General features: G+C 40.7%; 1 protein-coding gene across 5 annotated transcripts in view; it reads right to left on the bottom strand.

The window, feature by feature from the left end:
- LOC146829558 (actin-binding protein WASF3-like) overlaps positions 1–27,518 on the bottom strand; it is a 415,127-nt gene that overhangs the window by 58,135 nt on the left and 329,474 nt on the right. For 4 of the 5 annotated variants that reach the window (XM_085608254.1, XM_085608253.1, XM_085608255.1 and 1 more), the window contains 2 exons: positions 9,308–9,425; positions 5,792–5,967 (listed from right to left, as the gene is read on the bottom strand). In XM_085608254.1, coding sequence (XP_085464380.1) covers positions 5,792–5,967; positions 9,308–9,425 — 294 coding nt within the window. The remainder of the gene's footprint in view (positions 1–5,791; positions 5,968–9,307; positions 9,426–27,518) is intronic. The other variant, XM_085608258.1, reaches the window with a different exon arrangement.

Raw genomic sequence — 27,518 nt, 5'->3', positions numbered from 1 at the left:
CTCTTGTGGGAATAATGGCCAGATTGCAGTTAATAACTGACCAATGGATGAAGAGGGCTGTCTGAAAACTCCTAGAAGTATATTATGCCTACACTTTTTTGTAAAATCAAAAGATCTTGGCTAACATCAGACCTAAAACAGATACCTTTTTATAAGGTAGGTTTCGTTACTCAGCCATTAATGTACAGCCACCAGAAAGCAATACACTTAATTTAAAAATATGCTGCCAGCAGTCCAAATAGTGTTAAAACGTTGCTTGAAATGACTGACCCTTTAAATATGTTTTTCTTTCCAAAACCAAAGCATGCTATATGAATATAACCGTGAATTAGGTGAGTTATTTTGATCCTCCTTATGAGTGTCTTGGAACAAGGGATTCAATGATTCAGAGAGATATTTTCATTAGTCGGAATCTACGGACATCTAATCGCCATGACTAAAAATAGTGGGGAAAACGGTCCGGTCATTCCCGTGGAAACACAGGTTTGCAAAGGGATCAGAATGATGAGTAGCGTGCCAGCAAAAACACAGCAAAATAATTAGGTGAAATATAGAGAAGAAAGTTAAAATGTCCCAGCTTTGGTGAGGCAAAAACTTCAGGCCCTCATTAATGTTCCCACACATACCAGCATTGGGCTGCTGTAAATGTTGGCAGGTCAAATCTGCCACCATTGATCAGGGATGGGGGAGGGGAGGAGGAGGAGGGCAATGGCAGGTAACTACCTGGCAAAGGCGCAACTAGAGCCAAATTTCGGGGGGGGGGGGTTAAGAAAAAATTTCGGGGGGTGGGGGCTAATTCTTCCAGCAATAGTCAGACTGGAGATGCAGGGGCTCTAGAAGGGGTGAAAAAACAACAAAGCTTCATTAACAAGCAAATGGTCTTTTAAAGACCTGTGTGTGTCCGGGAAGCTGTCCCAGCCCAGGTTGCCACACACGACCGGGGTGGGGCTGGAGCCCTTTGAGCCCAATGGGTGTTGCGCGCCTGCTACCTGGCATTCAGAGTTTAGGGCAGTGAGCATCACAGTTTCTGTATCATGAGCATTAACAGGGACAAACTTGTAACTGGGAAATATTTATCTGACATGATAAATTCCGACCAAGTAGGGTTAGATATCATAGCCAATAACTATAGGCCCAAACACTGGGCCACTCGTTATTAGGGCTTTACTGTGCCTGGTATGTTTGTTTCTGCCTAGAAAACTGGGAATAGGAGGTGTATCCATCCCGGTGAATATCCCTACTTAGCATTGAACACGTATCTAATTTCCAGGAAACTGTCTACATTACAGAAGTGCATAACACCATGTACAGCCATTTGAATGAACATATGAATAGGCATCTCGTAAATAGTTGTATGCGACTAGTATGGAGAACACGGAACCAATAACGCCAAGTACAATGATGGTTTTTTTAAACCTTATTTTAACATGTTTTTATTCAAACTTCACAATTTAAAGTGTTATGTATACAAAAGTGAATATCCCGTCCAATCACCAATGTTGCTATGTTAAAGAGGTGGAAGTACTGAAATAAGAGGTTAGTACTGAGATATCGCATTCAAGTTAAACTGTACACACACTAAAAAGTGGTTTATTTTAGAGATGTTGGGCTGGGGCGAGTGAAGCAGAGTCACGTGGTCCATGGGTTCTCACAAACTCTGGACCATAATTATGACGGGAGCTTTCGGCAATCATTTCTGTTTAAAAAGGGATATTCATTTCATCCCTGAAGAAGTTCCTGGCAAAGGTGCTAGAAATTCGTTGCATGTAAAGGAACACTACGATCTGTAAGTAGGGCTTTGCAGGCCCACCAACAAGTTTCAGGAGAAGTTGGGAGATTTTGCATTTGACTTCAAATTTTGTAAGTCTCAGACATCAGAAAGCCTATTCTCTAGAGAACTTTACTTTCCATCAAAACTATTAGTAGAGTTTGGTTAAGTTGAAGGAGCTAAAAATGAATCCATTCTTGTTATCTTCCATTGTATAAATGTCTCTAGCAGACACCAGTATCTCCATACTCAGTAGCTCCCCTTGCTTAACCTCAATAAAACATGTTATTTCCACAGAACTGCAGTACAGAGATCAGGGAATGAATAAACCTGGCACTCTGCACCAGGCCATTCTGCTTGGTGGTGCATCTATATAAATGTGTCTCTCTCACTCACAGACTTTAGGACCAACATGACAGGGCCACCAACCTGTTCTCTCTCTCAGAGGAGCTTTGCTGCAGCCTAGAAGTTCTGTAAATCAATCCAATTCTTTCTCTCCCATGGTTTCTTATCAATTCATTCAGTGGGGTAATTCTCTGTCTTCTAGGAGCAACTTTAAAAGGCACATGTGAGATCATCTATGGGAATTTTCCAGGGACTCCTAGTCGCTCTCCAAGGGAACCCAATGAAAACCGACATCATTGTGCAGGAGAGCTCCAAAGCGATCCCTTGTTTCATTTTATGCACAATTTTGATTTGCTGAGCAAAACCTCCTAAACAGCGCATCCATCTTAGACCAAACTCTCTTTTTCTGTAGGACTAATTTTACCCATGTAGGCATAAAAATCAGAAGGGCTTGAGATAATGCAGCTCATCAGAAGCCACTCATTTTGGATAACTCTTTAATCATTTGCAGAGTCACCAGACACTGGGCACTTCAAGGGTTTGATAGATAAATGGGACCAGAGCTTAAAGATAGGTCCTTCCCCTGCTGGTTCCCACAATTGCTTTTGTGACCTCATGTTGCCCACTTCTTACATTGGATGTTCACTATTTCTATTACCAGCTATCTGCCTTTAGATAAGATAGGAGGATCACTGCATGCATTCTATGTTGCCCTGGAACTCGCTATGGTACTTCAACATGCACTCCCACTACCACACTCTGAAGTCGTGTGGTCATGGACCCTGCTTTGATTGGGCCATAATCAGCTGTAGTCTGCTGACTTCCTCCTATCTTGATGCTGCAATTTAGAGGCTGAGCCCCTGTGGATTGACCACGTTGTCCGCAGCTATGTTTATGCCACTGGCACTATCAGTCAGCTCCTGTCTTCTGTGCTACCCCCACAGTGCACGGGCATCTCTGATCAGAGTTCAACAGCCTTTGAGGAGGCATCTTGATATCACAGCAGCATTTGAAGTAAGGAGAGAGAGCACAAGCCTTCTTAAAGAGCAGCAATTGGTCAGTTCCTCTCTTGAACACAGATCGTCTTGACCAGCACAGATTCCTCCATCCGGAGGTGGGCTGTACCACCCAGTTGGTATTATCCTCTGCTTGAACAATATCGTTTTTGCACTCTGTGAGGAAGAAGTTGTTTATTGTTCTTACTGGCAATTTTGAGTCTCAAAATTATGCAACTGTTAACCACTGGGCGTAGATGTACATTTTTAAATGCTAGTATATAAACCCTGATTATTTCATCTGACACAAATCTGCTCATTCTATGTCTTAGTGACTACCTGCACTCTATTCGGTTCAACTATTTTTTTCAGTGTTCTGCTGTATCCTTATATTGAATTGCTCCTGCACCTTGGATTCTGCCCATCTATGCCTGCCAGCCTCAACCTGCTCTTAAATAGCTATCTGGTCTTCTCCAAGTTTACATGGAGGGCATGTATTTAGTGCACCATGTCTTTCTTACGATGTAATAGCTGTTGTGGTGCCTGGCCCATAACTACTACTCTGCCAATGGCCCTACCTCGCAATCTGTGATTAACTTGTCCATGTAGACTCCAATCATTGCCTTGGTTTTAGGTCTGCTCCAATTAGTTGCCTTTCTTGTACACCTTTGATTCATAGCTGCTCCTTTATTTTACATTTGCCTTAAAAGCCTTCGATGGTAGCTCAACTCTGGTTTCCTTCTTCAGCCTTGTCTTACCCATCACTAGCTTGTAGTGGTCTTTGAATTTCCTGTTTCTTTTGACTTCCTCAACATGCCTTTGCTCTTTACTATTTTCTTTTGTATTCCAGGCTAACCCATTGGTTCTTTACTGCTCTTTGATTGGGCTTGAGCTCTTAGGTGTGTTCTGAACCTCCTCTTGCTGGAAGAGATATTCCAAGGGAAGTCATTTGGCACCTCAAACTAAGATAAGGCTTGACCACAACTAATCAAGGATGGCAGGTCAGGTGGCCATCCATCTGTACTTATTCCAAGTCTAGCTTTAAACACTGCTCTGGTAGTCAGTATACATGTCTTGTGTCATGCAAAGCCACATGAATCCTGTTGCTTTCTTCTTGACAATGGAAAGTAAGCTGGCAGACATCTCAGTGAGGTTAATGCTCTCTGGTGACATCTGTTGTGATCTACACATCATTAGTTTACATCTCTTTAAGATCAGTCCTGACTCCCTCGGTAGGTAAGGTGAGTGCCATTGTATTAGGTAGTAAAATCTATTACCTACAGCTTTCGAAACGAAGGACCTGTGCTATGAAGTGCCATGTAATAATGAGATATTTTTGTCTTTTTGGAAATGGAACAAGCTCAGAAACACTGACGTGGTTAACAGTTTTTTCATGAATTTGCAGTAAAACGTCGCAGGCAGCTAATGCAAATATTTATGTATTTTGGCATCCGGCTCCTACTCCGCTGTCATACATTGGGAATTAATGTCTTTAGTAATGTGTCTGCATTCATTTGATGAGGAGTGATGGGCAACAACACATTCATGGGTTTGTTATTGATCGGGCATTCTTGAGTATTTTAGTATTGCCAACAGAAGCAGTTGTTTAGTGATACATTGGTGCATGCGCTGCCAGGTGCAGTCCATTTAGCTGAATAGCTGTAGGTTGGCAAGCTATTTGATAGGAGCACATGCTGAAGAGTTTGCAGGCAAAGGAGATCCAATGTTGCGGTGACGACGCAGTGAACACGGTCAAGAGGTTCTAAGGGCCTGAAGGGATGGCTCTGAAAATCACTATGGTGCTCAGAGATAACTTGTACAAGAACGAGACAGACATACAATCTGTCAATTTGAGTAGGAAAAGCATACCTGTCAACCACTTGGCTCTCGAAAATGGGGAGGGCAGATTTGGAAGAGGGCAATGCTGTTAAAGTGAATGGAGAAATAATATTTTTGTAGGGTGATACAGGCTTGAAAAAGGGGTGACATAATGGAAGTCTATGGAGGCACGTTGATTTTCAGGTGGATGTATGCTATAGAAATGAGGATGTCACCTGCCAAATGAGGGTGCGTTGTGAGGTCTGAAAAATGATTTGCATTGGCCTTGTCCTACAGATTTCCAGTAGGAGCCATACACGTTCCTTGTATTTAGCTCTTTAGCCAACATATCACAACATTAAACATGCTTCATTTGTTCAGGTTGTCACCGCTATCACTTGGTGCCTGGACTTATTTTTCATCATCTGCCTTTGGCCCAGAGCAAGAGGGAGAGGCAGTAACGGGTGAAAGAAGAAGGAAATGAAAGATAGAAGAGCAAAGAGAAAGCAGATATTGGAAAGACCCAGCAAGAGTAAGCTAAATATACAGGAAGAGTAGGGAGGTGGAAGAAAAAGGCAAGAGGAGGAATCAAGCTGGCGAAAAAACAAATCATTGGCCCAAGCAGTTTTTTAAATTAAGCCCTACCTGTAAGAGAATAGGTATCGATACCAGAAAGAGCAAAGTGCCTGATTCATATCTCCCCAAATTTATGTATCCTCTTTGTATGTCTCCCCATAAAGTCTATTTAAAAGAAATGTGGGAGATGATAGGTGATTTCCTGATGCCTTAGGTTCCTGAAAACGAGAATGGATGCATAAAAATCCCCACCATTGAAGCAACCAAACACATCATTTATGAAACCTGCCTAGTATCTGGGGACAGTGATCCCTCGGATGAGGCCACATGATATGGAGATGGTGAGAACCTGTTATCGGGCCTGAATTCCTTATCATATGCCATCATGTTCCACTCTAGGCGTCGGTTCCGAGCCTTCCTCACTTTCTTCACCTCGCGGGTTGGGTCTTCCACCAGCCGCTGTTCCTGAAAACAGACACGTCCAATATGATAACTTTCAGTCAACAATATGATAACTTTAATTACATGTTAATGGGTTTCAAACACATTTTACACTTTTTTAAATCAATAACTTTCATTGATGGGCGACTCCAAGGGCACCAATGTTTTCAGAAACATTTTGATGTTTGTTGTTTCTGTAGTTTTCTATGGTAGTCTGAGGCTACCTCAGTGCATTGAAGGGCGACGAGAGATAAAAAGGAGTTACAGAGTGAGGGAAAAGGAGGACCCAAAAGAGGGATTGAGGAGGAAGATCTTCCTCAGGAAACTTGACCTCACCAAGCAATAGTGTTCTGTAGGTTGTCAACCTAGCCAATCCTGGCCCAAATGTATCTCTGTTGAGTTTTATTATGGTGCTGTGTTTATATATTTTTTACGATGGGCATTCCTTTGCACTGAGTCATCTGCACTGGGAAGACCATAACGCTTAGGGAATGTAAAATACAAAGGTTTGAACTCAGAATTTGCATAATTATTGGCTCTATGCACATTCTGGCTGTGTAAACGTTACTCCACATCACTAAACACTTGCATAGTATATTACCATTAACTACATTTGGGAGCAAAAGTAGTTTCCTTTCCAATGTAAAATAGTGATTAAAAAAGTAACCAAAAATTACAACAAACAAACGGTGTGTGTCAGTGAAAAAAGGCTATTTTTACTCAAATGCCCAGCATTATCATGAGACATGTCTTCTGTACTAGATGACTCACTGGATTAGTTCAACTGTATCTGGACACTCCATAGAAGTGTGGAATATAAAAGTTTTCTAGTCAGTCTCTTCCACTTCAAACTGGTATTTTCTCAAACAATATTGGATGGAAACTCTCTATTTTAGTGACCGAGAGATCAGCCAAAAAATGAGTAATGTTGTCAAATATTCACTAAATGTTTCATGGGCCAGAGGTAATTGTAAGATTACCCTACAATTTAGAAGATGGCCAAATAATTTCCTTCTCAAAGTAAGAACATTCAATCTTAGCGAAAAGGATCAAAGCAGATACACTCAACTGCCTTTAGCCATCCTGGATGTCAAGGTGAGGATCCCAGCAATAGGTCTACAACTGTGGTCTTGACTTGGATCTCAATTTACAATAACACTGCTAAGATATGCAATACTTTGTTAACACAAGATATAGAATCTTTGAGAATGAAGAAAGTTTATTGAACAGTATAACAAGCAGGTGGGAAGAAACCTTGACTCACTCAACTAATTATTTTGCTCACAAATAATGATCGACTTGAATAAATAATTTTGTGATTGGCACACTTTAAAATGGAGAATCTCAATTTTCATACCAACATGGACGGACTTTGTTATGAATAGGTAACATATACTCGTTGCAAATATAGCTTTCAGAAACATCTAAAACAATACAGAAAAAAATGAACACAAGGATGGCGGATGGAGGAAGGAGTTAAAACCCTCTTCAATATCAATGATGAAAACTCTGGGAATTAAATTTGATGCTGAATCGATTTATAGGCCCTGATTACGAGGTGGATTGTTAATTCCGACCTGTGCGTAAACACATTGTTGCATTGCACTTGAAGCCGCCAACCAAATCCATGCAAAAATTACAGTTGATACAAAATCAGGCGACAATGCCTAAACTTAAGCCCAAGCGATTGAGTGTTATGTTTCCTTTTCTTGGTGCTTTACTATTGTCTTCCAGAATCAGTATCATATGATTGTGCCCCATTCTGTGTTGTTATATGTTTGTGACACCCTCAACAAAATCGAAAGACGGTGTATTATTTTGCTGTATTACAGAATTGTTCACTGTTCTACAGTATTGCAGCCTGCCTTTAAAGGCTTTTCTCTGTTATACAGTGCTACATTGTTGCGGTCCGTTGTATGTGTTTCAATTTGTGCCCCTTTCTACAATGTTGCAAGACTGATCCCTGTTTTGTAGTTTTTAAGAATTGTGGAATATTCTGTAGGTTTACAGAATTGTCCCTTTTTCTATACTACTGCATCGTTTTGTCACATTCTGTTAAGCTCCAGTGTATGTCTCACTCATTCTTCAATACCGCAAAACTCTCCCCTTGTTAAAATAATATTTAAAAAAAAGCTTCTTCTACATTTTTGGAGGACTATACCAGACTGTACAGCATTACAGGGTGGCCTCTTGTTCACTAGTGTTTGAGGGCTATGCGCTGTTTTAAGGTGTTACACGATTGCGTCCCTTCCAACAATATCAAAAACACGTGTCACAGTTTGTCAGTGCTGCATATTGTTTAGGTCTGTTCAGAGTTTCCATTTCGTCACCATTTATACATTGTTACAAGATGCTGCCCAATTTTGCAGTGTACCACCCAATGGTGCAGTGTACCAGTTTGTTTGCCATTCTGCTGCATCCTCACCAGCTATCACTCCTTTGGTCTTTTTGTGTTTAATGAAGCATACATGTGTACAGGGCTGAACCGACCATATGAAGCACAGGGCAAGCTCCCGGTAGGCTAAGGACTAGGGGACTACTTTTAAGGGTGGATGAACCGATTGATCATCTGATATCCAGTCTCCAAACAGGCCCTGATGAGGCACACTTTTGTCTTGTAGATAGTATATAATTTAGCTCCCTAATCCCCTGGAAGCAGTTGGACGCACTTGGTACACTCACCTGGTATGCTATGTGTCGGGTAGCACCACATTTTCTGGGGATACTATTAGCTTCTGGTCAACCACTGATTTATCCCATTCTCAGTGTTATATAATTCCTCAGTGCTGTAGGTTTTTGAAACCAATGTATAAGAGTTGGAAATCATTGTTGTGCAGTACAAGATTTGTTTGCCTCTCTCAGCTGCATCTTTAAATACAAAATAAAAACGAATGCGAAGGTCCTGTTTTTGCATTCACTGTAAATTGCAAAGAAGTGAGATTTGGTGCTCAAACAGAGGCTAACTTCACTAAATACAAATATACTGACATGCCAGAGCTTCTTGAACAGCTCAATAAAACTAGTAAAACTCTTGTTTTCTTCCCAAGAAAGATGGGTCATGATTTCCCAAATATTTTGTGACTTAAGACAGCCTCGAGGCTCTCATAAGCCGGAAAGACGGGTATGGTTTACAAAGGTTCCCCTCAGCTTAAGGCAGTCTAAATATATACACTCCTGGAAAGCCTGTGTATCTAAGGCTTAGCAGGCTTAGTCTGTCCTTAAGCTAGGGGACGACTGTCATAAACCAGGACAAAGCATTCAGGCAGCTCTTTGTTTATAGTAGTAACACAAGTCAGGAAAACTCCAGGCCATAGGTAGGTGAGGCAGAACAGTCACTTTCCTGATGAACCTCAGCCCAGTTTACCTTCTGCCTTCTTTTCTCCTTCCTTTTGTCCTCTGTGGCCTGCAGCATCTTCTCTTTCCATAGGTTGAAGAAGTACGATGGGTCAGTGTAGAACTTGAGACCGTCCTTCCGGTCATCCCTGAAAAGGAGCGTATAATAGAGATCAGTCTCGGCGAGTGTACCCATGTAGACGTAGGTGGCAAGCACAGAGGTCCTCTATTATGGAAATTAAGAAGACAATAATGTCACTACCATAATGCAATAGTTATCCAGCATTTTTAAAGTTCAAAATGTTTTATTAAATTTTCCATAATAATGAACAAGTACAGACATTACAGAAAAAATTTATCATAAGCGAAAATACCTATATAAAATAAGAAATTACCAAAAGCATCTCTAAATACAATAGGTAAAGAAGTATAAATAATCAATTAAAGGAGGGAAGATAAACTAAAAAGAAGGGAAGGGAGGGAGCCATGGAAAATTGCAATGTCAACTTATTAGAAAAAAGAGCTACATATATCATATAAGGCTATAAGTAGACTGACTGCAACACGGTGAATCAAATATAAATATACAATTATAAAGCTAAGTATACATCTATAGGTAACCAAAAAGAGTGAAACAAATTAGAGTTATGATTGATCCCTTTTAGGGATAATTGAGCCCCTCTTCTTGTAAAAATAACCCATGACCACCAAGCATGAACCGATAAAGACGAAATATCCTTCCAGCAAAATGTAATAAAAGCAGCTGACAATAGGAAATTAAACAGTTTACCTTCTAATTCAGTTAAGTTATGTAGAAGACCAACAGATTTACATATTAATATTTTGTAAGAAATAACATCATGAATATGAAATATTTGTTGAATAATATCCCAAACATCAGACCAAAATTAATGGACAATCAAAAAGCATATGTCTTAATGATCCAGGAAATAATTTACAATGCCAGCAAATGTCGTCTTGCATCAGTTTAGCACGAAATAAACGCACTGGGGTCCATAAGCAATTAAATAAAATATAAGAATTAGTTTGGTAAAGTGAAACAGGCAGCCATCCTGAAATACTATTAAGCCAAACAGTCGTCCAAATATCGTTGGACAAAGAAAGCGAAAGCTCAGCATTCCAAAATGTTGAAATAATATGTAAATTGTTTCCTATAGAATTAGATAATTTTTTATATAAAATAGAGACAGTATGTGATGATGTAGAAATAGTTCGAATATATACTGCTAAATCTACTTTAACATTAAACGGAATACCATGAGAAAATGAATCTAAAATTGAATTACATAAAGACTCATATTTAATAAAATCAGATTGAGGTAAACTAAATTTCATTTGTAAAGCTTCAAAAGAAATAAAAACATTTTCGAGATAGATGTCTTTAAGATAAAAAATACCAGCTTTAATCCAAGCACTCCAAAAATTAACATTTCTATTCAATTTAATCACATTACCATGCCACAATGACATATCTACAGTATGACTCATAGGGGTCAAAAAAATTGAATCCAGGTCATTAAAAATGAGTTTAGTGGATTTAATAATAACCGATTTATGTACATATGTTGACCTATTGGACATTGTTAGCAAGGTGGTCAATGGAAAAGGATCCAGAAGAGACTGCTCTATATGAAGCCATGTAGGTTGGTTATTTAAAGAAGAAGGAGGAAACCATATGGAACTTTGTTTCAGTATAAATGCCTTGTGGTATAGAAAAAAGTCAGGCAAGCCAAATCCAGCATTGCATTTGGGTATTTTTAATTTTTTATAACCAATACGAGTTGATTTATTATTCCAAAGAAATTTGGAGAGAAGTCTATCAATGTCCTTATAGAATTGCAATGGAAATTGAATAGGAATCATAGCAAGCGTATACATTTTTTTTGGAGCAATAGTCATTTTAATGGAGTCCATTCTACCCCACCAAGAGAGGTGAAGTGAAGACCATTTAGACGCTTTATCTTTAATATAATTCAGAATAAAGTTACTATTTAATGTTAATGTTGCTTTAATGGAGGATGCAAATAGAATCCCAAGATATTTTAATTTATCTTTTTGCCACACAATATCAGCCATGGGTAACATATCAGGAGTACAAAAAATGTTTAAAGGAAAGAATTCAGTTTTATTAATATTAAGTTTATAGCCAGAAACCATGGAATATTTTGCAATAATTTCTAATAAGGCAGGTAATGAAGATATAGGTTCACTAATAAATAATAGCACATCATCAGCATAGGCTAAGGTTTTGATATTAATCTCCTTAATCTTAATACCTTTAATATTGACACATTTTCTTATATGAGTAAGGAAAGGTTCAATTCCAATGAGAAATAAAAGTGGAGAGAGGGGACAACCTTGTCTTGTGCCTCTAAAAAGAGAAAACTGACTAGATACTTGGCCATTGATAAATAAACGAGCAGTAGGGGCATAATACAGAGCAGAAATCATGCGTATAAACGAAGTACCAAAATTAAATGATAATAAGGTTTGAAATAAAAATTGCCAATGGATTTTGTCGAAAGCTTTCTCTGCATCCAGAGCCAAAATTCCTGCGGGGAACTTAAAGTGGAACTCTGCTCAATAACGTGTAATAAGGTTCTTGTGTTATTTGTAGAATATCTATTCTTCATAAAACCGGATTGATCAAGATGTATAATAGAATCTAATATAGGGGCCAGTCTAGAAGCAAGTATTTTAGCATACAATTTACAATCTTGATTAATTAAAGAAATAGGGCGGTAATTTGAAACAAGAGTGGGGTCTTTATCTGGCTTAGGGAGTACAATAATTAAAGCATCAGTAAAAGAACCTGAAATCGTTCCTGAAGAGCCAAAAAAAGTAAAAAGTTGAAATAAATAAGGCAAAAGTTGGGACTGGAACTCTTTATAAAACTCTGCTGGGATACCATCTGGACCAGGGGATTTATTTTTTTTAATGGATTTAATAGCAGCTAAAATTTCATCTGTAGTAATGGGTAAATCTAGCCCAAGCCTGTCCGAGTGCGAAATTTTGGGCAAATCACATGTATTTAAAAAAGAGTCCAGTATGGAGGGATCATGAGGATCAGGCTTATTATATAAAGTAGAGTAAAAATCCAAAAATTCCTTAACAATATCGTTATGAGATATTGCAATTTTACCATTAGGGCCATGAATTGAGGTAATTTGCGTTCTATCTTTTTTGATACGTAAGTAATTAGCTAAAAGCTTCCCAGATCTGTTGGCATTAAAACGGAATTTAGCCTTAGAATTAGAAATTTGGATGCCAGCTCTTGTACTAAGGATTGAGTTAAATTCATATCGAAGTTTTTGTAGCTTGACTTTAAATTGAGGGTCATTTGATGAAATAAAAAGCCTTTCAAATTTCGCAATTTGTTTTTCCAAACATCTAATACGTGCGTTGAATGTTTTATTTTCATAGGCCATAATTGAAATAGTGACACCCCTAATGTACGCTTTAAAGGCGTCCCATCTATTGACCATAGAAGTGGATCCTTCAGGATTGAGTAAAAAATAGTCTTGAATAGCATTTAAGATTTTAGGCTTATTATGTTCATTAAGAACAATTCCAGTATTCATACGCCATCTAGTTTGGTTTGCAAAAGTTGAAGTTAAGTTCAGAACAAAAGAAATCAAGGCATGATCTGAGATGTCAATATTACCAATCTTAGGGTTCTTAACAGATTGGACTAATTGTGTGGAGATTAAAAAATAATCAATTCTAGAATGCGAATTATGTGGATTAGAGAAAAATGTAAAACATTTTTCTGTAGGAAAATGCAAACGCCAAATGTCAACTAACTTGGTAGTCTGAATAAATGATTTAAAAGCATGAAAAACCTTAGGAGGGCGAAATTTAGTACTAGATATTCTATCCAATAATGGATCAGCAATAACATTAAAGTCACCTCCAACTATTAAAGGCACCTTACCCAACTTTAGGACCTCATTGGTGATTTTAGACCAAAAAAGAGGGTCATCCGCAGTAGGACCATAAACATTGAGTAAAAAATATGACAGAATCATGAATTTTAATTTTAGCTATAATATATCTTCCATCTGCATCCGAAATTTTGCTTAAGACTTGGCAATGTAATTTTTTTGCAACAAAAATAGCCACCCCATTTTTTTTACCAATAGCAGGTGATGAAACAATAGTATCAACCCATTTCTTTTTCATATAATTTAAGATTTTGTCATCTATATGAGTCTCTTGAAGAAAACAAATATCTGCCTTACAACTACCTAAATAATCTAAGATTTTTGTACGCTTAACTGGATGACGTAAACCTTTAACATTTAGTGAAACAACTTTAATATTGTGAATATCAGCCATAATGAAGAGAGAAAGAGAAAAAAAAGATCAAGAAGAGGAGAAAAAGAAAAGAAGGAGAACAATAATAAGAGAAAATAGTAGCTCCAGAACAAGTAAAAGGAGGGGAAAAAATTTAAAAAAGGAGAGAACGACTAACAGGGTACAAAAATATCAAAGATGAGACGCACATACGCTCAACAAGTATGACCGAGCCGTTGGAGCCCAATGTAGTACTGACTCATAAACCTGTCAGAAAATACGTAAATTAGCTATAATCAAGTATTAGAGTCATGAGTATCCATGGATTGCTGTGAACGTTGATCCAAAAACTGACGCAAGTCATCAGGACGTTGAAAAGATTTTGACAGATTGTCTTTCCAGATACGCATTGTTGAGGGGTCAAAAAGACCATATTTGAACCCAAGACTTCGCAGTTGTGGCCGAAGAGCAGAAAATTCCTTGCGGATTGGCAAAGTCTTGATGAATAAAGATTTTATTCCCATTGACCATCAAGGAAGGAATCTCTCGTGCTGCCTTACGAATCAAAACTAAATGATGATGTCTGAGGACTTTGAAAATCATTTGACGAGGTTTGGTATGTTGGGGATTGCGATGTGAAGGAATTCTATGGGCCTTGTCAATCTCAAATTTTTCTGGAAATTTAATTTGTAGAAGCCCAGGAATCAAATTTTCCAAATACAATCTACAGTTGCCACCCTCCACATCCTCTGGTAAATTAAAAATGCGCAAATTGTACTGTCTGTTACGATTTTCCATCTCTAGAAGTCGGGTAGACAAAGGAGATATTTTAGCTACAAGTGGAGTGAAAGTCTCAAGCTTAGCCTTATTATCGTGTATTTTAATTGCATTATCAGAGATTTTCATTGACAGACTCGCCATTTCCTTTCGAACATTTTTAATCTCTGAGGCAATAGACTCTGTGTTGACACGAAGCGCTTGAATTTCCTCTAAAATTAAGGATAGTGAAGGTTCTGCTGACTCTACCGCCTTTGATTTAATTGGCGGAGGTGAAACCTGCTGCTTCCTTTTAGGATGAATATTTTTATTATCCATGTTGATTTAGTATCGAAAGTAGAATAATAATAATAAAAATAAAATAAAATAACAAAATTGCAGAAATAACAGCAACAACGCAAGAAAATAAAGGAAAAAATACTGCAGCAGTGAGGAAATCCTTATTAAAGCTTGGTGCAGCAGCTAAAACAGGCTATGGGAGTGGCTAGGCCCAAGCCAGGCCCTTTCCTGAAGGCTTGCTCCGCCCCCTGACAGAGAAAGCTAGGAATACCTGAAGACAGAGCTGGAAGCAGAGGCTGAACACCGGAAAACGCCTGAAACACAGTCCAAATCCACAGAAAACCACAGCAGTCCAGAGGTAGGATGTTCATAAGTTAAGCGACCTGATTTGTGCCGCAAACCTGACAGGATTCGTCGTTATTTATCGAAAAAACGGGCGAAAAGTGCCGGAGCTCTCTATACGGCGGCCATCTTGTTTTGCGCGCTCGCGCGTCTCCAGTTATCCAGCATTTTTAACAAAACGTTAATGTCAGAAGTTACCAAATGACTCTGTCAATAGACAGATTATATTCCAGTCCTTGGCTTTCATTTAACAACCCAGTGCATTCTGGAACGTGTAGTCCTGATTCATCGTACTTGAACTAATTGGACTGAAATTCAAGATTGCAACGATTTGTGGAAGAAAAACTAGACTGAAAAATGGTGTCCTCCAAGAAATGGATCCATCTCGTAAATATAGACATTACCAACGTATAGATAATATTGAAATTCACGTTACTATATATGAGCATGCCACCCTTTTTTTTATCTCTCTATGTGTCATCCAGTCCTGTCCTGGACCACATTTGGAGCATGGTGGGTGTTAGAAATGGGATTTCTGGTTGGCTGGGGCTTGCACCAAAGCCAGGCAGAAACCACCACTCTAGTCAGGGCTGGGGAGTTATACGCCAAAGATAACCCCTGCTCACCCCCTTGGTAGCTTGGCACGAGCAGTCAGGCTTATCACGGAGGCGATGTGTAAAGCGTTTGCGCGCGCACCCAGCGACAACACCCAAGGCCCACCACAAAAGAAACTCCACACAAGGTCTTATATAAAAATAGCCTTTGTATTATACCAAAACACATTAGATAAAAACACACACTTCACAATGTGCCAACAGGCATGGGCAGAATTTACAAGGGATTATATGTACAGGGGACAGGGCCACATGGACCACTGTCAGGAATTAGCACTTTTAGAACATAGCACTTAGAACATAGGAATAATACTGTAGTACAAAATAGCAAATGTAGCACACAACCAGTAACTACTGGTAACAGGTAAGTACCACCTACCTTCCTCCAGAGTGCCCCGGGGCGCAGGGTCGGCTCCTGCCTGCTCCGGGGCTCGAAATTAGCCGCGAGTGTTTGGTTGGAGGCGGGGTAGGCTCCCGCCCTCCTATTTCCGGTTCCGGTTGTCCCGGAGTCCCGCCCCCGGCATGCCTGACTTCCTTCGAGCCCGGCCGCGGCGGTGACTTAATCTCAGGGATAAGAGGGGTAGGCTCCCTCGTAACCAGGGATATATGGCGGGGTGGGCACCCGCCGTGGAATAACACAAATAAGCGGGGTGGGCACCCGCCAACACGGCAAAATAGCAGGGAATCCCTACGTCGGGGTTCCCTCGCTAATAATTGCAGCCCCGCGCTGCTAGCCACAAATAAAGCGCTCCTAGCGCTATAAGTGAAAGAAAAGCGCTTCCAGGCGCTTTACGGGAGAATGTAAAAGGTCCAGCAATGTTCTCCCTTGCATGCAGTAAGGCAGGGGTGGGGGGGGGGCAAGGCTGGACCCAGAGCCAGCTCACTGGGCCTCCAGGCAGGGAGGTAGTCCAAGTGGCGGTCTTCTGGTCCAGCAGCAGCAGCCCCCCTCAGGCAGGATCCTGGAAGAGAACAACTCTGTGGGGACGCAGCCCCATTTTTATACACCTTTTCCCTTTGTTCTGGGTTCAGGGTGAGGGGGAAAACCAGTCGCAGCTGGTTGGGGAGCACCCTTGATGTGCTCAGCCCCTCACTCTATTCACTGGCAGGGCTAGGGTCATCAGTCGCACCACAGGGGGCGGAGCCAGCATTGTGTAGGGAAAGCCCTGCCCTATTCTGGACCAAGGTGCACTCCTCCCCAGCCATCAGCATGCTAATCTCACACTCACCACTGGGGCAGACCCACCCAGACTCCTGGAGCCAGGCTCACCAGCCAGCTCCAGCCAATCACACGACAGGCACATTTTACACTAATATGCCAACTCCTAGAAGTGGCACTTCCGCACATGACATAATCACGCATTATACATCATTGCGAAGCATTCAATCACACGAGTCCGCACATACCAAACTCGAGCCTGCACACCCCACGCATCAGGAACTACCAGGGACACATACATTCCCCATGCATTCCTATGGGAGGGCAGGCCTATCTCACCACATGCACTCAGAGTGCGCACGCACTTTACTCTGGGACACAGGGAAAGTGCGCAGAAACCAAAAATCACTACCACCAGGTCACCAATAAAAGCAAAAAGTTCAGGGGTGAACCTGCCAGAAGGGCCAAGTCCAACAGTGGGTGTTCAAAAATTCAGCAAAATATTGATTGTCAACAGAAATTACTGCATCCACGCATTTAACATCACCACCTCCTGTGCGGTAACACTTACAGTAAATCTGCCCAGATAGGAAGTTGTCCAACAACTTGTAAATCTGGTGGGAGTACCTCAAAAATACCAATACACAGAAGCAGGCAGTAAACAGCTCGCCATCCTCATTACAGTTTACTTATTGAAGTCAAATGACACCCATTGACAGGCTACTGACAGCTAAGATCACAACTGTTGCTGTGCATTTGTGCAAATAAAATATGTACAAAATTGTGCACTGTTTCTGGTCAATCTTGCAGGTTTGCATCCCCACTGGAAGCACTACTATTGTCACACAATTCTGGTAGATGGTAAGGCACTGCCATCATTGTCGTGTAGTCCTTCCATTGTTATCTTTGAAGGCCAGTGCTGTTCACCAACAAGCCAGTGCTGATGGTGCTCCAAAGCATGTAGTAATATCAATGTGGTCTGACCACAATTTTCACACCGCCGCTGAGTAAAGTTTTAAAGATGGGTATTGCGGCATCCCCCAATGAGATGGCAGTATGACTTCATCATCTGCAACCTGCAACTTATTCCTGAAAACACATGTATAAGGTTATACTAACTGTGTGAAGGTAAACCTATCTTCAGGATGTTGCACTCAATACATCTCAAGAGTAGCAGAGTATGTGAGGCAATTGTTTGTTTTCATATTTATAAGCTGCTATTGCTTATTAATTAAATTGCATGATCAATTATTAGAAAAACTAATAACAAAAAAATCCCAGGGCTTCTCTACCTGCAGAGAAAATGCTGATGCTCGCCCCACCTAAACCCCACCTACCCACTTTTATTGTTTCCTAGAGGCCACACTTCTTGTGCACAGACCTCTCAAATAACAGCAGCACTGTCTCACAAGATACTGACTCTTATCACACAGTCACTGGGTGAAGGCCCCTCTATGGATAGTATGGTACAAAATGGCTCTAGGCCCCACCCCTATCCAGACACCGCTTACTCCAGGGTTCTACTACCACCTCTCACATGCACATTGTGAGAACATTTTTAAAGTTTACACATCTGCGTGCATTCCAGCATGCTGGAGTTACTGCGGCCACAATGTCACTCCTGGTTCCTAGTCAGTGTGCGTGCTGCCTACTTTTACAAAGCCACAGTCCATATCCCTCTATGTCCACTCATCTGCAGCACCCTCTTTTTATTATTGAAGCAGGTGACATTTGTGTTGGTGGGCTCAGTTTTTTTTTACTATGCCCATGTTCCCCCACTTCTCATCTCTCCCTTGGCACCCTGTCACTCCACACCCTTTTCCTATGCTGTCCCTGCTTCTTCCTGAGTTCCACAGCCACACTGTTGTGACAGAGGTTGCTTTTTGTGACTTAGACCGTATCTGCACTGCTTTGTCTCTCCACATCAGCCCCACTTTCTGCATAGGCTATCCTTGCCCCTTTCTGCGCACCACAGATGCTGTGCAGGCAGGCCCAAGTTATTGTTAAGTGCGGCTTCTCAGCGCAGCTGTCTGCAAGACGTATTGGGCCGGATGTGTCAATATTGGGAATAACGATTACCTAGTTGCTATTCTCTGCAATTCGCAATTAGGTAATCACTATTCCGAATGTATGTTTCATTTAGCGATTCTTACTAGGTTGCAAATTAACCTACCTGAGGGCTACTGATGAGGTAGGTCGCAATTTGCGACCCATTCAGAATCGCTAAAATCACGGAGATGGTGGCCTGCTGGCGTCAGCAGACCACCATGTCTATGATTGCTTTAAATAAAGCAATATTATCTTTTAAACGCAACCCATTTTCCTTAAAGGAAAATGAGTTGCGTTTAAAAAAGAAAAATTAAGTTTTCTTTTAATTTTTTAAGAGTAGGCGGTGGTCTGTGGGACCACTCACTACCTGCTCTTAAAAAATGTTGGCGCTCACATTTACAAATGGGAAGGGGTCTAAGGACTTTTGTTCTCAGTTAAACTCTTGGGGGCAGATCTATGTTGGAGTTGCGCCACTTTTACGCCGCCGTTGCGTCACTTTTGTGACGGAGCGGCGGCGTAAACCCTGCACCATGTTGCGCCCTATTTACAACGTGACTCATCTATGGAGATGCGTCACGGTGTAAAGCCCTGCGCCACATGAAACCTGCGTCAGGTTTCATGTGCGCGTTTCCACGCAGGGGGGGCGTTCCGTCGCAGGAACGCCCCTGAAAAGTGACTCAGTGAAATCTATAAGATTTCACTGAGTCACTTTCCCAACGCTGATGCGTCAAAACCCTGCGCCTGCTTGAAGCAGGCGTAAGGCTTGACGCACCATGTTAGGTATGGGGTAGGTTGGAACAGTGCTGAAGTTGCGTCGCGCTTGCAACACAACTTCAGCACTGCGCCAACCTTACGCCGGCAGATACGTCACGCATCTGCTTGTCCTTGCGCCACGATGCACCGCATTGTAAATGCGGCGCATCTGCGGTGGTGCAAGGGCAAACTTGCGTGACGCATCTTCCCTGGCGCATCCATGCTGATTTTCAGGGATGCGCCAGGGAACATAAATCTGCCCCTTTGTGAATACCGAAAGTTGTAAAGTTAGACTTTCGTCTCAGTTTACCTGTGTGAATCGGGCCCTCAGATTTTACAAGATTAATGTATAATACAGATCCAAAAGATACCTTCTTAAGAGGAAGGGGTCCTTTTAAAAGTCCAAACATGGTAAAAGTATACCCAAAACTGAAGACCAGTTCTAAAACATAACTTGGATCTACAGAGTAAAAGTGGCACACCTTTTATTTCAAAACATAAACACAAGTACGCTTGTTTACATGTGCACAACGCGCACTATTTTACTCTTGGTGTTAGGAAGGTCAATAAGATAGTGTTCCTGACCTTTCACAGTAAAACAAAATTATTCTATGTTGGTGAATAACATTTCCAATATAATCTGGTGAACGTGTATACTTTTCATTCTTCCCAAACCTTTGTAGTTGCCCTGCCATTTGGGGTACCGTAGTATTGGAGCAGCCTAATGTTGGATCCACCATTATACGTCACAAATACATAACATAAACGTGCACTTAACACATGCCACCGGTGTGACCTAAGGACATTGTTATAAAGTGTTGCACCTGACAACATTATTGAAGTGCATTCACTGTAGAATTAGAAGATTCATACACAACACTGTGTGCCTTAACCATATTAAATGAGTTATTCTTAAGCAACTTAAAGAATTATCCGTCCTCACCTATTTAGAATGTGTTTACTCTAGAAACGATGATGAATTTATGTAATGTGGGCACTAATGTTTTGCGTACTTAATTTAAAATGTAGCTCATATCTATACTTACACTTGTATATTAAGGGTTTACTGATTGTCTCATACAATATGAATCTAATATACTGACAAGCTTTTTTCATTTGTGTCTGAAAGTGCACACATATATAAAAATGTACATCATTGATTTAATACGCTAAAGTTATGCTGGCCTGTTTTCTATTCTGAATAATATACTGTTTTCCATTTCTGCTTGCATGACTTTTTCCTGGCAGGTACATTCACATAAATTGTTAGTCTGAGAACAGATACAACACTGTACTAGCGATAATGTGAGAGAGACTGAGAAGAAGAACATGGAGAGCCAGACCGTTAACTGAAAAGTCATATTCAGCAATTTTGCAGCTTGGCTTGGTTGAACAAGGATGATGTAATTCCCATATCCAGTGTGGGACATTTCATAAATGTTGCATCTTACAGCATGAGAATGGAAAAAGACAATGGAACTCCTGATGATGCGAACAGAGGGGTGATAACTGAAAGATGATAGTGCGAATAACTGAAGTCTACACTGTCTGAGGTTGTTGTCACTTTTCCTTGGACTTTGAGAGATTTAGACAGGTATGCTTATTTCATTTCACTCTTGTTGAGTGTGGCTTTGGCTAACACTCAAATTCCCCTGACCCAAGAAGACTCTTGAAAGAGCCTGGGCAAAGCACTACGCTACGCTCGCGTAGTTTGCGAAGTTTGCACTACTTCGCACTACGCGAATTGCATGTAGCACAGTGCAAACATGCGTAGCGTAGCATTGCGTAGTGCAGCGGTCATTTTTTGCTTGCTCGCGGTCCTCAACATCAAGTTGGTGACCGCGAGCAAGCAAAATGACATCCCGGTGAGACTTTTTCCTTGTTCGCAATCAGCAACATCAAGTTGCCGATCGCGACCATGTAAAATGAACATCCCGGCGAGATTCTCAACGCGAGGAGGTCAGGTTTCTCATTGCGAGTGGTCGCGTATGCTCGCGACCGCTCGCGATGAGAAACTACCAGTCCGCGTTGAGAAATCTGCAGCTCGAGTAAAAATCTACTCGAGCAGCAGAAAACTACAGCTCGCACTGTGCAAGATGCCGTTTTCAATGATTGCACAGTGCCGGATGCTTGTCCGCACTGTGCAATCATTGAAAACGACATCTTGCACGCCGTTCGCGAAGTGCTACGCGTAGCTAGCGTAGTGCGAAGTGCACTTTGCGTAGCTTCGCGTAGTGCAACTTCGCGAACTACGCCCAGGGTTACTCTTGAAAGAGCTTTTGAGATGCTGACACTTTACCTCAATTCAGAAGCTTTCCTGTATTTCCTATTTTGCTGCATTTCTCAGAATTTTGAGATTCCTTGGACTATTGAACCATCTCTTAGTTTGGACTTTAACCCAGATGATTTTAGATTTTACTCTCGGATAGAAGAGAGAACAAGAAACTCTTTTCTGAGCACCAAGTGTTGTTTTTGATTTTCTGTATTGCTGTGACTGAATTACTTGTTTGTCTCATACTGGTATGCCTAAACCTTTTAGGAGGTTGGGGTTTCCCTGTTGTTATTCTTTATCTTTATAGCATGGTGCTAAGAATTGTGTACCTTAACACGACTGCTAATTTTCTTGACTATAGTCACTGATTCCTGGTCCTTATTGTGTAGTCAAATGGGTTACACTGTTAATTGAATTTGATTGATGTAATGATAACTCCCCATCACCTCTCAGTTGGAAAAGAAAAGATTAATCGGGGGTCAAATGGTAAGAGGGTTGGCCCAGAGAACTGGATCAGTATCAATGTGTGTGAAAGACAAAATGTTGAGATAAAGTTTCAGGGAATGTACTGGATCATGCTGCACAAATTGCTTTTTTGTAGCCACTTAATTTAGTCAACCCTGCTGTATAATTTGGGCCTCCACTTTTACATAATTCCGATGACCACAATCAGAACTTTATATATGGGGGGCCACAAGGAGAAGAGGAATTCCGCCTGTTATATCTGATTTAAGCCTTCTTTAAACTTGGATGAGTGGGTATTTTAAGAAACTTACATTTTCTTTCTTTTATCCCTATCATGTTTAATCTTTTAACTTGTCATACTTTATGTTTTAGATGCTTGCATTTTTTTTTTAATGTCTTTTTTCTGGAATCTAATTTCCTATAATCGCATAGTGATTGATTGAAAAATGAAATTTATATTTTGGAATGAACCAAAGACTGCAGGATATCTTGAGTAAGCTTCTTCAAGAAAGAAATGCCCATAGTGATGCTGTGACTAGATCTGCCCCTCATAAAAAATTATTTCCCCCCCACTTCCTTTATCCATATTGAGGTCTCTGCTCCATTCTATGCACCCCCCTTCTGCCTTCCTTTTGAAGCATGCCAAGGTCCCTCCACTCTACACCTCTTACATAAACACCTCGCTCGTCAGTCTATGTTTCCTCGTGCTAGGTAATGATCACATCTGTCACCTCTTCTTCATTTGAGAGTTTGTACCCTTCAAAGCACAGAAGTTTACTGTCAAGGGCTAAGAGAGACGATTCTCAAAAGATTCATAGTGCAGTCATCTGCTGCATATAGCAGCATGCAACTCAACTGAACTGTCATTACAATAAACAAAACAGTCCGTGATGGCATCCTTGCTGGCTGTGTAGTAGGGGTGGGTGGAATTTGTGAAAGTGACTTTCACAAATTATCGCGAAAATGTTAAAAATCTCCGCAAACACGCAGAAATATCGCGAAGATGCAGAAGTTTTTTTCCTGCCCGTTCGCGGTATTATCTGCGTGGTCGCGGCTCGCCAACTTACCCATGCGGTTGCTCGCGGGCGCGGCCATCTTGTTTTCACTCTTCTCGCGGTGCATGATCGCGAGAAGAAAGACGTGATCGCGCGACCAATGACATTACTGCGGGCGCGAACTGTCGCGAGACAGCGCAAATGGCTACCAACAATCCAACATCTCGTGGAGAAGGCGACCGGATCGGGAAAACTTGTCGGCGAACGCGGGGATTCAGGTAAGGCGATCGCACGCGCGCGAGAATGTATTATTTTACAGCGCGAGCAAGAAACAAATTATCGCTAAGCTGTAGAATGCGGAAATTTTGACATTTTCGCGCTCTCCGCGGAACGCGAAAATTTCAAATTATCGCAATTTCCGCGAGCGGAACGGAAATTTAGCCCAGTCCTACTGTGTAGCCCTGTTTCCTTTGCCCCAGTTATTACTCCTTCCTTTCAGATGCTTCTGCATATTTTCTTTCTTCTTCAAAGAAAATCTGTGGGCAATTTGCAAAATATCGAAAATCTGGGTGGATCAATTAAAAAGCCAGCATTTCCCACATAATTGTGTTCTATAGATTTCTAACTACTCTGCTCTTGAGCAAGAACATAGTTAACAACATTCATCAATTTATGTCTAGTATCCAAAATGTCATTAACATTTTCATATGGTCTTTTCAACAATTTAACAACATAAACGCACCATATGAAAATATTGATAACATTTTGGATGCTAGATACTTGATTGCGATTATGAATAAAATTCCCAAAACAACACAAAAAATGGTGGACAATGAAGTTGCTTAAGAAAACCAACAAAAAGTGAAGAATGGAGATCAACAGACACCGGTGAAGTAGTGCTACCAGGGATGGCACAATTTCTCAGCAGGGATAGTTTGCACTTTCATATATTAAGGACCCAGTGATCAGTGGGTCACACCAATGGTTGCACATAAAACATAAATAGTAGATCAATTTCTAAAATTAAGTGTCAACTAGCAGTACTACGAACTTCAACACTTTCCATGGCCTCAATATACTGGTCATGATATCTTGTGCCATCAAAAGTCTAGTCTCGAAATTAGGTGAGGGGGTGACTACACAGGATGGTATATGGGGGCAGTGTCAGTTGCTAGTTTCTAGTTGTCTCGGTTGCCTTTGAAATTTTAAATCATCACATTGTACTTCAAAATGTATAGCATCTGAAAATCCTTATTTTCTAAAATATCCTTTTTTCACCATGAATGACACGTTGTAAAATTTGGATCTTACATTCATTTTTGCAACCTGTGCTCAGTTCTCTCTGCTTTCCCCTTTAATTTGAACTTGCACCAATTGTGCATCCTCTGCATGAGGGTACATCCCTGTTCATGTATGCAGATGATGCAGGCCTCTGTTGAATATTCTTCTGTTGAATATACATTTAGTTGAAGTCCCTAAAGTTTTTGCTCTACACTCTGCTTAAGCAAACTCCCTGTGGAACCTGAATATTTACTGTCTTTAGTTAAATCCTCCTAAATTTTACAAATAGAAGCCCAATACAATTACTGCAACATGTCTTTTTGGATTATGTGAATGGGGATGTCTCCATGGCCCTTTCCGGTCATTTTCTAGGAGCATAGCTTGTGAGCTGGGACTCTTGCTTCAGGATGTTGGAAAAATTCAAGTTTCCATCTGTGCTCACAATGTATATGCCTGGCTTTATGAAAACACTTCGGCCCAAGTTTTTATAAACAATCTGTGCCCTGGCACCGTGTTTCCCAGCAGAGACACCCATCAAGGTTGTACCCTATTATCTTTACTTTATTTATCGAACCTTTAGTCCAATCTATTCACTCATATGAGATCATTATATCCTCTATCACAAATTAAAATTATATTATGATGATGTTGCTCTTTTATTTCTCCCAAATAGTCATAACATTGAGACTGCTTTGCAAACTGTACAAAGATTCACTAAACTGGGGGGACTACAAAATCAGTTAATCTAAAAGTGAGTTGCTTCTGTTTAATACCACTCCTGATATTTTCTACCCAAACATAGGTCTAACTATGATCGAAACCCAAAAAGGTATTTAGAAGTGTATTATACAGACATAATTCTGGACTCCCATTGAATTTCATTCCACTTTTATCTAAATTTCAGTCTCTTTCTGTAGTCTGGAAATCTCTTTCCTCTCTCCATTATAAGTCAAATTTCTCTTATTAAAATGTCTAATTTGCCCCTTTTTCTACTATTTAAAATGCTCCCTGTAAACTTGATGTGTTTTAAAAAAAACTAAATTAGATAGCTTGATGACTTCATATGTATGAGACAAGAATACCTGCCATGCTAGTTTAAAATTTTTACAGCAACCAAAATTAAAGGGCAGTGTGGCATTCCCCTATTTTAGGTTGTATTTTTGGGCGGTCTTTGCGTTACAGATAAGGAGACTTTTGATGCAGACATCCAAATTTGATAATTTTGTCATTTTATACATGCTGAATAATTATGGTAAAAGCCTGGGGCCAGAAAGGAGCTAAAGGTACCAATAAAACTGAGGTAGAAGTCCGTGTAGTGCTATTGGTGGCTTGGCGCCATCTGTTCCAGAAGTTAAATATTCCAGCTATATATGCTGAAACATCCTTGAATAAATGTAAGCATCTATCTCCCTGTCGCTCTGCGGTGACGTCATCAACAGGTGGTGAGTCATCAAGATCAGTAAAATTGGAGATTTGTTTGATGGCCCCAGAATTCAATCTTATGGGGAAATATGCCTGATCGACCTTCAGTATGGAGCCATTTATACTTTTTCATACAAACAGATTGACTCCGTCCTCAATAATTTATAGTCAGTAGATATAGTCAAAAATTGTAAGCGGTAGATAAGGTTAATGATTCTTTTAGGTTTTGGTACAAGGAACTTCACCAAGATCACACCCAAGTTACTGAGGAGGTTGGTGATAAATGGAGGCGCTGTATGGGCATCAACATTGACATGGATATTTGACAGATGAATTTCAGCTTTCAGTTTTCTTTACTGAGAGGTGCACATTTTCATAGAATGGTGTTCTTAATGGCTGGATGCTCTACCATACCTACTAAAATGTTTCAGTTGGCCAGCAGGAAGTGCCCCAGATGTGATAAACTCAGGGATTGAGAGTACATGTTCGGTTGAGCAAGGCAGTGAGAGAATACCGGGAACAGATTGTCGCTCTGATCTTGATTAGGGTAGGGCAAATGGTTAAACCTTTGCCCTCCCTATCCTTACTGGGCCTTGCAGACCCATCCCCTTCTTGGAAAGAAGGTACAGAGTTTATTTTTATTTCAGCAGTAGGGGCTCAATCTATTATAAAATATTGAAAATCCCTAAAGAGCCCCACATCTAGGGAATGGTCTAACACGATGAAAACAGGCAGTGAAAGGGAATTTTGCTATCATGCTTGGATCAACAAAGTATTATGCTATAGTAAAGAATGGATCAACTTTGCTTTGGAATGAGCTTAATAAAAACAGGGCAAACCATAGCTATAGACTGCACAGCCACATTAAGAAGTTTTATAGGACCTTTTCGAAACAAAGGTTGAAGATAGTGGCACTTGACCATGCACAGACACTTTCAGTAATTTTAGCAAGATGAACATGTGGAAAACACTTCTATCAGGCCTTTCAGAAGATGGATGCTCAGTGAGTAACTTTTGAGTCTGGGTTGCCTGAGTAGCTCAGATCTTAACAGGCGTGGTCTGCCAGAGTTAGAGCAACCCCTTCCAGTAGCAATGATGCCGCTGACAGCTGAAAGTGCCTAAGGAGATAGCGCCCTCCAGAAGGAGTCTCAAGGAGGAAAAAGTCCATAAGGCAAAAAATCACCAGAAAGCAAGAATGTCTCAAATAGATGGTAACTAGGGGCTGGAGCCCAAAAGGCGGAGGAAGACAGGAGAGACCGCAAAAGATCCTAAGGAAATCATGGCTGCACAGCTGAAGGCAACAGGAGTGAGGAAACATAACCACAGAAATGAAGAAGTGCTGCGACGGAAGGTGCAACAAGGAAAAAGGCCTTTTATACTGTCAAAGGAGGAAACACATAATTGGAAGGTACTATCCGTCATGATCGATTGGGAACAAACATGTTTAGAGATATGTGAAGTGACCATCTTGAATTGGGCTATACACTAGTAACCCAGAATTCTTTGCCAGAGGATTCTGG

This window comes from Triturus cristatus, chromosome 5_2 (genome assembly GCF_964204655.1).
Source record: "Triturus cristatus chromosome 5_2, aTriCri1.1, whole genome shotgun sequence".
NCBI lineage: Eukaryota > Metazoa > Chordata > Amphibia > Caudata > Salamandridae > Triturus > Triturus cristatus.
This window is presented reverse-complemented; position numbering and strand designations above follow the sequence as displayed.